General features: G+C 38.9%; 1 protein-coding gene across 1 annotated transcript in view; it reads left to right on the top strand.

Moving 5' to 3' along the window:
* Positions 1-773: 773 nt before the first annotated feature.
* The window catches only part of LOC109096063 (obscurin-like protein 1), a 33163-nt gene continuing 20097 nt past the window's right edge, over positions 774-13839 (top strand). Inside the window, 7 exon segments of the mRNA XM_042764490.1 lie at positions 774-1349; positions 4582-5697; positions 7001-7270; positions 7403-7663; positions 7769-8074; positions 8147-8413; positions 8516-8791. Coding sequence (XP_042620424.1) covers positions 4683-5697; positions 7001-7270; positions 7403-7663; positions 7769-8074; positions 8147-8413; positions 8516-8791 — 2395 coding nt within the window. The 5' untranslated portion in view covers positions 774-1349; positions 4582-4682.

Below are 13839 nucleotides of genomic sequence, written 5' to 3'. Positions count from 1 at the left end.
GATTTCACCGGGTCATTATCAGCAAAGCATAGCTATTAACAGACTCTAAATGTTATTTTTACAATTATTCCTTTTGCACAGTCCATATTGCAACAGGTTGCAACTCATAAAGAAACAACACACTTGCTAATATCTTCTTTAGCAGCTGGTGGAACTTAGAAGTTTCAAAAAGAGTACCGCTAATCCCTGCAGGTTTTCATAAAGTGGCTTGTACAAACCGTTTCTTTGCCAGGATGCTGGTTTCAGGGTTCAGGGTAAGATCAGATTACTTCCAATGGCTGAAATCAGAGGAGGTAGCATTGAGCCTGTGAGACGTGAGCCTCTAAACAGCTGAGGGGTCACTGCTCTCTGTGTTCACCCTCACACATTCGTAAACCGAATCACACGTGCACGCAGCTCCCCTCTGAATCTGTTCTTTGAACACTTCGTTTTTAGATATTTCCACAAAGGCATTTCACAGTTGCTCAGTTTATTTAAGGACACTTCACAGTACCTTCTCTGATAAAGTAATGCATGATGCATTTCGAAAAATAACACCATCAGCTATTTCACATCAGTTGACAGCAGACACATTACACCATTTGCATCAAATGTCGTTGTCGTTGTTTTTAAACGGGGCAGAGTACGTGTGATCACCATACTTGTCTTAGTAATTTGTAGGGCTACACCTCTACTAAGGCTGATGACAGATCGCATGAAATTATGGCCATTACCAGAAATCTTCTGCATTCTCTGAAAGCCTTTGGATGGCTACGCAGATGCTGATGCCACAAACACAAGGTTCTGAACATTCAACTAAATCCTGAAAATTTTCAGGAGGCCAGAAGGCTACTGTTCTTCTCTTTAAGTTTTATTGCAATGTCTCATGTAAGTCAAGCAATCTGCTCAGGACAAGCCATCCAACCTATCTTTAACCTCTGCGAGCAAGTGAATGGAGATCCTGACTTATCTTCACTGCTGTCATCAAGGCTGCCAGTATTTTTAGGGGACAGCAGCAGCTGCAAAAGCATTTAACAGTCTTCTACGAACAATGACACTAGGGGTGTCTCAGGACTAAACGCCACAGAGATTGAGGGACTGCTGGAGCATTCAAAGAAAAGCTTTCTGATAAGGCTAAAATCATCTTAAAAGGGGCATGCAAAAGCTTTGGCAAAATGTGCAGGTGACACTGACTAGACGTTAATGAGGTGGACATACCGCAACAAACTTACCGAAGTGGAAAAGGATTCTTCTTTTTTTTTTTTTTTTTTTTTTTTAAAACCTACAGCTGGAAGTGAGAGCCAGTGAAGCAGGGGAAGTTGGTTGCCACGGAATGTATATTGACAGTTGTCTCCAAGGACTGAAGAGAGGTAGGATATGTTTGTTAGCAAAGAGCAGTTTCCCTGAGGTCAAAGGTCAGTCTAATTAAATGAGGAGCACAAACAGGAGGTTAATCTCCTTTTAAAGTCCTAAGGGAAATTCCTAATCTGGATTGTTGATGTCATACATTTAAAATGTTAACATTAATCTCAACTGGCGATATAATATGAGTATCATCTCTGTTTGCTTCTTTTGGATTTGAGTTCTTCTATGTTGATTTTATTGTTGAATACTGAACATCTGTTTTCTTAATTTGGACAATATATACACAATGCAGTGGATATATAGAGTATACAGAAATAGAATTAGTGTGCTTAAAGCTCTTCTAGGAAGATTCTTATAAGGTAGTTCATGTGTTACATACAGTATATCATGTGTTTGTGTCTTGATTGTAGCGTAGCATAAACCTCAATGCGTAGCATGATGAATAACCAGCAGACGTTTAATGTTCTGAAGAGGACACTGGATCATTTTTCTGAAGTTAGCTGTGCATCATATAAATTCGCAGTATTATAGCAATTTGTGTTCTGCCATCCTAAAACAGATAAACTAGCCCTGGTGTATAAACATTCCCCTGTACATTTCAGAGGCCAAACATGCAGCATGACTGAAATTAAGAAGCCAAACATAAAATATATATATCATATGAGGGCACATTAAACTAACATGGTCTGGATTGGTTCATATGCAACAGATGATATTTTCAGAGGATGATAGCACTTAAATGTAGAGCAAGTGTTTCTTTCTTAAAATTAATGAAACTAATTTTGACAATGATATTTAATACATAAATTCGTCACTGCATTTGGTAAAAGAAGTGTGAGAGAGGCAGCATATTCCGACTTAGAGGTCCTCATGGGGTGTGTCCTGCGTGAGTGTGTGAGTCCTGTGTTGTATGTGCATGCATGCTCTGTAGTGTGCTTTGTGATACCTGACACATGCCCTCGCACAGGTCTTTATTTAGGGCATACTATATAAAGCACTTTCCCATTGAAATACAGCACCAGCTGTGTTAGTTATGTGTTGTGGTCGCTGTTGAAGTATGGCTAGAAGACAGTTCACCTCTAGACAGTTGGCTTGAGCGCTTCTCACACAAGGCACAACATCTAAGAAAGTTCTGGGCATTAATACTCTGGTGTAATAGAACCCTATCTCTCTGTGGAGAGCTACACTATCAAATCTTGTTAGTACATATACAAAAACTCAGCAACTAGTTTTTAATGAGCCTGTATACTTTAGTAGATTATTGATGATTTGAGAAATAGCTGAAGCAGTTTATTTTCTGAGAAGGCAATTTTAGTTATTGGACAATTAATGCTATGAACGTCAAGTAATTGCTGGAAGGCTGAACCAACACTATATTACTTATGTAAATTATGACAAAAAGTCAATTGTCAGATCCAGATCAAGTCTAATTCTGCCTTTAAGTGGAGTCAAAAATATAATAATTGTGATTTACTTGTATATACAGTGGGTATAGAATAGAATCACCCCCTTTAAAACAATCACATTTTGTTGCTTTGCACTGCAGCCTGAAATGAAGACAAAGTTTTTGTTCTATCCAGTTCTCATCGAAAAAACAAACAAACAAACAAAAAAAAAAACAAAAAAACAAACAAAAAACTAACAAACAAACAAACAAACAAACAAACAAACAAACAAAAAACGGAATCACTGAGTTGGAAAACGTATCACCCCCTTGTGTCAGTATTTTGTTGAACCATCTTTTGCTTTAATTACAGCCTTTAGTCCCTTGGGATATGTCTCTCTTCTTTGCAGAACTGCTCAAGTTCAGTTAAATTTGATGATGACTAGGCCATGCAAGGACATTTACCTTTTCTCCTGTAACCACTGTGTGCTCAGTTTTGCTGTGTGTTTTGGGTCATTGTCATGTTGGAAGGTAAACCTTCTTCCCATTGACCACTTTCTGGCAGAGGGCTGATTTTCCTCAAGAATTTGACAGTATCTATCCCAATACAGTTTTCCTTCTGTCCTGACAAGTGCTCCAGTCCCTGCTGCAGAGAAACACCCCCATAACAGCCAGGATATTACCACCTGCATGCTTTACTAGGAATAGTTTTATTTGGATGGTGAGCTGTATTGGATTTCTGCCAGACATATCGTTTGGTGTTGGGGCCAAATAATTCAATTTTAGTCTTGTCTGCCTCAGAATCTTGCATGTGGTCTTTTTTGAGGAGTGGCTTTTTTCTTGCAACCCTCCCATACAAGCCACATTTGTGGAGAATTTGTGATATTGTTGTCACATGCACAGAGTGACCACTCTTTGTCATAAATTCCTGCAACTGCTTCAGCGTTGCTGTAGGCCTCTTGGTCCCCTCTGACCAGTTTCATCCCGGCTCTTTCATCCAGTTTGGAGCAAAGTCCTGATCCAGGGAGGGGCTGTGTTGTACCAAATACCTTCCACTTCTTAATAATAGACTTCAATGTGCTTCTAGGAATTCATAAACCTTTGAATTGAATTAGATTTTTTTTTATACATCTCCTGATGTGCCTGTCCACAACTTTATACCAGAGATCTTTTTACAGTCCCTTGCCACCAATATTTGATTATTTGCTTCAGTTGCACTACTAAGGGCTGAAATGCTCCATTAAAGCTCTTTTCATGCTGAACTAATCAAAATGACCACAGCTGATCACAGTTGAAAACCAAATGGCTTTGTGTGCCATTAAAGGTGATAAGATACACCTGACTGATTTTACAATAATTTTTAGGAGGGGGTGATCCTTTTTCCAACTCAGTGATTTTGTTTTTTGATTATTTTTTCTGACACATTGGTGTTTTATCTTTGGACTGAGTAAATATAGCTGGATAAAACAAAAACTGTGTTCATCTTCATTTCAGGCTGCAAAGCAACAAAATGTGATTATTTAAAGGAAGGTGATTCTTTTCTATACCCACTGTAAATTACCAAGCAAAGACGTATTTATCTCCCCAAAGGAAAAGCCAACATTTCCTTCAAATGTCCTTCTAGTTAAAATAAGTCATATGGATTTCTTTAAATGTATAGCTAGACTTTTAAATTCAAATCACAATTCTGCATCCTGTTTGCAACCTCAATTCAAACTCAGGATTTAAAAGGCATTCAATATTCAGTTTCAACTTAATATTTCCAGCTCATACTGTATTATATACATAATATATGAAACTGTTGGTTATTATTAAAGCATAAATTAAATGTATTTTTTTATGTTTTGAATCAGTGCCTTGATAAACAGCTGGACAGCAAAATTCTTCCAGAGTAATAAAGAGAATGAATGCCTGTAGCCTGTCAATCTGAGTGGAGGTTGGCAAGTGAGCAGGGATGGATGTGTTTGGTGGAGCTCCACGGTTCCTGGCCTACCCTCGTCCTGTTGTAGTACAAAGTGGCACAGATGCAGTTCTGAAATGCCAGATTGGTGGGGATCCCAGACCAGCAGTTATATGGGAGAGAAACAGTGAGAAAATTCACCCAGAGGGCAGATACCGGGTGTTTGAGGATGGCAATGTCTACAACCTTATCATAACCTCTGTGACAATGGAGGACAGTGGGCAATACATCTGTAAGGCCAAGAACTGCATTGGAGAGACTTACGCAGCAGCCACTTTGAAAGTAGAAGGTGAAGCACAGGAGATGGAGTTTCGGGAGGAAAACAAGCCACGCTTCCTCATCAAGCCCCTCTCAACTAGAGTTGGACGAGGAGAGGATGCCGTGTTCTCCTGTAAGCTGTGGGGAAACCCTAGACCAGAAGTGATGTGGGAGAAGGATGGCAAGAAGTTAAATGAGATCTTTGAAAGCACACATTTCGCCATCAGCTATCAAGATGGAGGTTGGTTCCAGCTAAAGATTTTCAAGACAAGAGCACCAGATGGAGGGGTGTACACATGTACGGCCAGGAATGAATTTGGAGAGAGTCTGGCGGGGGCTGTGCTATTGGTGGATGCTGGACCAGGACATGAGGATGAAGGGAACCGTAACGGATACACTAACGGCCACTGGAAAGCACATCAGGGAAAACAGAGAAGTGGTAGGCAAGTTGCAACAAGGCTGAAAGATGGCCCACTGCCAAACTCAGCCAAAGTGAAAATGTTTGCAGTGACAGAAGGGAAACATGCAAAGTTTCGATGCTATGTAACAGGGAAGCCAAAACCTGAAATATTATGGAGGAAAGATGGGAGACTTATCTTATCTGGGAGACGGTATCTTTTGTATGAAGACAGAGAGGGTTACTTCACACTTAAAGTTCTCTACTGCAAACAACAGGACAATGGAGTTTATGTCTGTTCTGCTTCAAACACTGCAGGGCAAACCCTGAGTGTGGTACACCTTATCGTCAAAGGTAAGAGTCATTTGAATTGGTATATGATGAATGCAGTACGATACAAGTGGTTTTACCATCTGATCTATTACATATATATTAATTTGGCATAAACTTTATATGGCCTGTACCATCTGTTGTGTTAAGTATTTGGTACCATAATCAACAGTAACTTGTATCATGATTCAGTTTTAGGAAATGCACCAAGGGAGCTTTAAAATTACCTGACCTGGCCAATCTCATTAACATTAAATAGATTCCATTCAGTCCTATATCTGCAAAGTTATTTAGGCTTTGAAAGGCCTGAGGCCCACACATGTGATAGAAATCTCTAGAGGCAAGCTCATATTTCTCACATGGACCATCAAACAGTCAAAACTGATTGCTTTGCATGACTATATTGTATCAGAGCCAGGGAACTCCATAAAGCTCAAATGAGTTTCAAGTCACCAGGTCTTATGAATACTTAGTTATGACTACTAAAGCGAACAAGACAAAATATATATATATATATATACATATATATATATATATATATATATATATATATATATATATATATACACTGTCAGGATGTGGTATACTTTTTAAGACATAATTCTTAAAAGCTATATAAAAAAAGAGATAAAAAGATGAAAAAAGATAATGAAGATAACATTTCTGAAATATTATATTATATTGTAAGCCTTACTGCACTGGCAGATTTTTTTATATTTTTTCCACTTTTTTAAAACTAGTTTATACTTCTGAAAACTAGTCTAAACATCTTATGCAGGGTTGCTCCTTAAGTAAATTTACAGTGTTTCAAGAATTTTAAACAGGAAAACTAGACAAAAATACTAATTTCAGTTCAAATAGTATGATTACCTTCTAAAATAAAATAGTATAACAATACAATAATATAACAAATGATTACGGATTACCTCTTTACCACATTAGGAAATATCAAGCAGATTACTTTGAATTTCCATGCATGAATATCCATGCTGGTCAAGGCTAGTGAATGCTAGCGCTGATCTAAAAGGTTAGCAAGCATAATCATGCAGTTAACTAGCAAAATGTGTGCTTATTGACAAACAAAGAATGGCCTTTCTGGTTGAAGCTGGTCCATCAAAGCAATCTTGCTGGCTAAGCTAGTTAAAAAGCATGGTGAGGACACCAAGAACATTATCACCCAAAACACAATATACTGTATGCTAGTCATTGTCAGCAGGGTAGGTATTTGATATAAACTGTATCTCCACAGAGATAATGCAGATCTATCATTACTGACATAAAAAAAAAAAAAAATCCTTTTTGGGTTCTTTCCTTCTTGTAACAACAGAGCCACCTGTCCGATTTAAGCAACCACTGAATGACTTGCAAGTATGGGAGAGAGACTTGGCTGTTCTTGAGTGTGAAGTTCCCGAGGACTCTATTCCAATCACATGGTACTTAGAAGACAGGCGACTACAGCCTGGAGCCAAATATGGGATGGAGGAGTGGGGGACAAAGCGGCGACTCACAATTCGTGATATTGGGGTTGATGATGATGGGATATATCTGTGTGAAATGGCTGACGGGGGCAGAAGCATTGCTGAGGTAGCGGTCAAAGGTAAAAAAAAAAAAAGTTACATTAACTTGCTTGCATCTGCCTAGGAAAAACAAATTCTGAGCATTTGCAACTATATAACTTAATCGTCGTCAATTAAATGCAAACTTAATTTATGTAAACTTACTCTTGAAGGAACCATTTTAAGAAAGCTTCCACGAAAAGTTGATGTTCTGGAGGGGGAAAATGCAGCCTTCTGTGTGGAAGTGGAGGAGGAAGAAATGGACATTCATTGGTACAAAGATGGAACAGAGCTAAGGGAGACCCATCAGACCATTGTCAAATCCTTTGGAAGGACACACATCTTGGTTTTTGTCAACACCACACCACAAGACTCTGGTTTGGTCATGTTCTATGTGGGTAGATCGAAGACGTCATCTCAGCTAAGGGTGAAAGGTAAGAAAACATTTGTTTGGAATTAACAATATGTAAACATTCCTATTCCAGAATGTCCAAATGTATTCATTTTCAATTAACCTCTTCTTCTCTTGTGTTAATTAGCTGCAAGGCACTTTCCACCAAGCTGTCCTATCGGGGTACAGATAAACACAGAGCGAGAGAATGCAGCTCTCCTTTCCTGGTTTCCAGCACAAGACTCTCGGAAGAATCCACCTTCAGGGTATATAATTGAGAGACAAGACGTTGGCTCACAAGAGTGGCTGCAATGTTTAACCACAGACTCTGCAACCTCAGTGGAGATTCTTGGCGACAGCGTTCCATGCGAAGCAGACTACAGATTTCGAATATGCAGTTTCAACAAGTATGGAAGGAGTGGAAATGTAGAGTTCCCTCGAGCAGTTCACCTTGGTAAGTTCCTAATTAAAGCTATCCACTGCATACACATCAAAAAGCACTAACAAATTTAATTCCCAATTCCAGTTCCAGTTGCCAGAATCCAAGCACCTCTACAAGATGCTTTAGTGCCAGAGGGCCAGGATGCCTGCTTTACCATTGAGCTCTCTGCCTCAGTTATAGGCACTTGGTTCTTAAATGGAAATCAGCTTCAAGAAGATGAACGTTTCTCCATAAGGCGTTCGCGTACACACCAGTCCCTACGCATTCGTGGGGTACGGGACACAGACAATGGAGCAGAGATCACCTTCATTGCCTATGGAATTCGAGATTCTGCTGCTTTGTACATACAAGGTAAACACTTAACTCTGATTTCCTTGCACTTAGATATATTTATAAGGATATTAACTGTTGTATTTGTGTTGTTGAACTTGCTTATATATTCCCATCAATCAGCTCCACTGGTAAAATTCACTCCACTTTCTGAAATGGATCGAAACAAATTTGTGGAGGTTGGCAACCCTATAGTGCTCTACTGTGAGCTGTCAGACCCTGAGGCTCCAGTTCGTTGGTATAAGAATGGTGTTGAACTTCAAACAATGGAAGGTCTGCACATCCAGTCAGAAGGAACAATGAGGAGGATTGTCATCCAATCAGCTGATTTCTCCCACTCAGGAGTTTATAGTTGTGATGCTATTGATGATGTCATCAGGTTTAATGTGGAGGTTGAGGGTGAGTCATTTTTTTTATTATTATTCCTTTCTTCAAAGTTGTTAATCGGCTTCATAATGTTGACATGTTGAAAATTTAAGAATGAAGGCATTTATTAATAACATTAATTTGCATTCCTATGAATCAAAATCAAATGTGTATGTCCAACAATGGAATCTTGCACTTCCAAGTCTCTAAAGTTTACCAAATAATGCTGAACCAAAACACATATAGCCCCACCAGTGAGGTTCTCAGTCCTTCCGGAGGATGAAAGGAACAAGTCCATTGAAGCAGGCTCACCCATAGCACTGCAATGTGAGCTCTCAGATCCACTCGCCCAGGTCTCCTGGTATAAAGATGGTGTGAAACTTCTACCACAAAGTGGACTAGACTTCAAATCCAAGGGCACAAAGAGGCAACTGATTGTCCAGACAGCTGAAGTTTATCATTCAGGGGGGTACAGCTGCAAGACAAGGGGTAATGCTGTCCACTTCAATGTGGATGTTAAAGGTGATTTAAATTTTTACTAGTGAATTAAATTACAATTTTATTTTGCCTGATAAACAATGGGAAGACGATGGCAAAGTTGATTAAGATTGTATAGAGTTATATTAATAAAAATTACTATTAAAATTATAAAGTAAAGACTTAAACACTCTAAAATATCCATAGCCCCACCTGTGAAGTTCTCGGCTGTCCCTGAGGTTAAGAGGAGAAAGTGCATTGAAGCAGGCTGCCCCATTGTTCTGCAGTGTGAGGTTTCAGACTCTACTGCACCAGTCCAGTGGTACAAAGATGGGGATCAGCTCCTTGTAGAATCTGGAGTAGACTTCAACTCAGATGACTGTATGAGAACACTCAGTATTCAGTCAGCACACCCGTCTCATGCCGGTGTGTACAGCTGCACAACAATGGATGATGTCATCAAGTTTCATGTGGAGATAAGAGGTGACTTTGGCCAAATTTATTCCTGACTTACAAATTAACTGTACGTCTTCTTGCAATTATGCCACTTACAATCACTGCTTTCTGTATTGCTCTTTTGTCATGTTTTTTGCTTCACAATACCTCTGTCACCATTTTTCTTGCTTTAGCTTTAAAATTTTTGATTGTCTTTTCATTATGTCATGTTGTTCTTGTATATTCAGTTGTTACGTGTTATCTTAAAGCAATAAGTCTTTTAATCTAGATCATTTCTTGTAATTCTTGATGATTCTGATATAAACCATCATCTGTAGCTGCACCAGTGAGGTTCTCAGCTGTTCCTGAAGCTGAGAAGAATAAATGCATGGAAGCTGGTGGACACTTTGAACTCCTCTGTAAGGTCTCAGACCCTACATCCCAAGTCAGCTGGTTCCACAACAATACGCAGCTTCAGCTTGAGACCGGTTTGGACATTGAGTCAGAGGGAGATGTAAGGACTCTGGAAGTCAGTACAGCTGAATCCAGTCATTCTGGATTGTACCGCTGTGAATCATCTGATGACTCTGTCCCATTCACTGTGGATATCAAAGGTGATTTATGACTTTTTGAGAATCTTGTACATCCAGTAACACATTTGCAAAACTAGATGCAATCTAATAATCAAGCTTTTGGTTGTCTGCGTCTCTTAGCATTGCTATTATGGACATGCCTCTCAGCATTGCATCCAACTTGTTGGCAGTGATTTGATACAGATGTTACATGTTTTGCATTATTTAACTTGCTTCTTGGCAGATGGTTTGAGAAATCACATATAGGCAGTCTAGATTATTTTTAATAAAACATTTTAATTATGTATATTCTTTAATAATGCATCGGATCACCTTTAGACCCACCGGTGATGTTCTCAGACACTGTGAAGGACCAGCTGGTTGAAGCAGACTACTCCACTGATTTGCAAGGTGAGATCTCAGATCCAAATGCCAATGTGTGTTGCTACAAGGATGGTGTAGAACTCGTCTCAAAAAGTCAGCCTCATATCAAATCGGAGAGTACCAGGAGGACATTAGCTGTCAAGACAGCACAGCCCTCTAACTCTGGATGTTACGACTGTATGAGAACGGGTGATGTCATCCAGTTTAATGTACAAGACCAAGGTGATTTTCAAAAATTTGCTTCTATTCTACTTAATGTTTTTGTGTGACGACTAACAATTGTGTGCTCTACATAGCTTTTTAAATTCTCTTTAAATGTATTCTGACAATGTTACTTATATGTCCTTGGCTTCAGTGGCCATAATTGGTTCTGTCTTTCTGAGTTTAGAAAAGTAGTCCCTTACATTGAATAAAGCATTCCTCTGTCAATGGTCTGTAGTGCCACCACCAACATATTTGGCTGATCCTGAAGATGAGAAGACCAAATGCGCTGAAGAAATGGAACCTGTTGCATTACATTATGATATTTCAGATTCCACTCCATATGTCAGCGGGACAAAAGATGAGAAGGTCATGCTTTCTCAATCTAAGCCTGAACCTGAAGTTCACTCAGACGCATCCAGAGGAGCTGTAATCAACCTTGCACCTAAGACATATCTTTTTGAAGTAAACAGCCAAAAGACACCAGATGATCCCATCCCATTTGAAATGGACCAAGGTGGTTTGCCACTTATTTGTCACCATTCTGAATTAGGAACATGGCTGAAGCAAGTCAGTTATTGTTTTCTTTGTGGCTTTTCTAACAGCAGAACTGTCTCACTATGAGGTGTTCAGTGATGAGACCTATGATGACTCTGTCCAGTGCACTGTGGATATAAAAGGTGATATAATGCTACCTCAATCCAAGCATTTAACCCAGTGACTCTGTGCCACTAACAAGGGTGGTTTTTACTATCCAATGGAGATGCTGGAGATGCTGGTCCCCTGCATCTTGGTTACCTACCCAAAACAGCTCCCAAAACTAATCCATGTCTTTATCCAACATCCTGTTGGTCTGCAATACCTTCTTCCAAACTAACACTCATTCAATAGACTTACCCATCTTAATTCTTCATTGAAGCACATTTCATTTAAACTTATACTTTACACGTCTACATTAGCTTGAGTCATCTTGCCCATGTGTCATTCAGAATCATCATCAGTATTGTCTTGACTGAATTATGTTACTGAGATCTGAAATACAGAATGAATAGTTGAGTGAATGAAATTTGGTGATATGACTTTTTGTGTAGTCATGTTTTGTTTTTAATACTTTATGTGTTTTAACCACTGTTTGTCTTGTTTTAGACCACTCTGTGTTGTGGTCATCTCTCTTACATTTTTTACAATCTTGAAATACTCATAAAACTACATCTTTAAAAGCTTTTCTGACTGTGAAGACTGAAAAGAACTTTTCTTTGTGTAAACAATTCAACTATAGAAGAGTTCCTGAAAACATCAGGACCTGAGGCTGAGATCAGATCTAAAAAAGAGAACAACAATCTCACAGCAGAAAGATCTGGAGAAGGAATTCAATGGGGTACCCCAATCTCTATCCCTACAACTTTCAGATTGATTGAAGAGGAAAAACAGCCACAACCAATGCTACAACCAATGCTACAACCACAGCTCCAACCAATACTACAACCACAGTCACAACCAATGCTTCAACCACAGCCACAACCAATTCTACAACCACAGCTCCAACCAATACTACAACCACAGCCACAACCAATGCTACAACCACAGCTCCAACCAATACTACAACAGCTCCAACCAATACTACAACCACAGCCACAACCAATGCTACAACCACAGCTCCAACCAATACTACAACCACAGCCACAACCAATGCTACAGCCACAACTCCAACCAATACTACAACCACAGCTACAAACAATGCTACAGCCACAGCTACAACCAATACTACAACCACAGCTCCAACCAATACTACAACCACAGCTACAAACAATGCTACAGCCACAGCTCCAACCACAGCTCCAACCAATACTACAACCACAGCTACAAACAATGCTACAGCCACAGCTACAACCAATACTACAACCACAGCTACAAACAATACTACAACCACAGCTACAAACAATGCTACAACCACAGCTGCAACCAACAAACCAGACAAATACTTCTGTTTCCGAAGATGAAGGCTCAGATCTCATCACAATACAAGAGAGTGGCATGGATCAAGATGTCTTAGCTTTTAAGGTGGATGTTGAAGGTGATTTAAATAGTTAGCTCCATCATTCTGCAAATAATGATGGAAGCAAAATATATGCCATTTTACATTTACCACCTAACAACCACATAACGCCATTCTTCTCTATTCGGATCCATTTACTGAATCTGAATAACTCAGAAAAACTTCAGCTTACATAGAAAAAAAAACAGCTCTTTTCTGCAACGTAGCTGCATTTTATAATTATTCACCTGTAGAATTCCATCACCAAATATTTATCTAACAAAGATCATCTCACTAAAAAAATGCTATTGTATCATCTTGAATCTAACTTGTAGCCAAAATAGTGTAATTTTGATATAGGCTAAGTAAAAAAAAAAACAAGTCTATAGTAAGATTATTGACAGTAAAGCTATAAATAAGTGCAGTTTATTTATCTTATTTAACGTAAAATATACAATGTAATGTGTCATAATTGTAATACATGTCTCTTTTCATATAACTTGAAATATCCCTAGCTTCGAGGACAAATTCCACACCAGTTTGTGGAATGGATGAGAGCGTTGATGCAGAATGTTCCAGTGTACCGATAACTGAGAACTCTGACACCACAATCCAAGAAAACCCTATATCCTGCCAAGAAGATGACACAACTGTAATATTAAGTAAACCTACAACACAGAAAGAGCTCGTCCAGTCATCAGAGATGTGTCTGCAAGAAGCATATGAGACTGTTACCAAGCGTGAATTTGTACATCAAGAGGAAGTGAAAGGTGACTCAAGATTGTTTTTAACACAGCATTAATGAACAAAAGCAACTAACAATGTCTGGCTTTTTGCTTAAATGTTCTGTACCCTAGTCAATGAAATTGATTCATACTTACACTCTTAATTTACATTGCTTTGTCCCCTCAAAATTGAAGAACCTGATTATAAAGCAGAATTATTTTCACTACCACCGGAAGATAAAGCTGTCAGAC

Source organism: Cyprinus carpio, chromosome A9, assembly GCF_018340385.1.
Source record: "Cyprinus carpio isolate SPL01 chromosome A9, ASM1834038v1, whole genome shotgun sequence".
In the NCBI taxonomy this organism is placed as follows: domain Eukaryota; kingdom Metazoa; phylum Chordata; class Actinopteri; order Cypriniformes; family Cyprinidae; genus Cyprinus; species Cyprinus carpio.
This window is presented reverse-complemented; position numbering and strand designations above follow the sequence as displayed.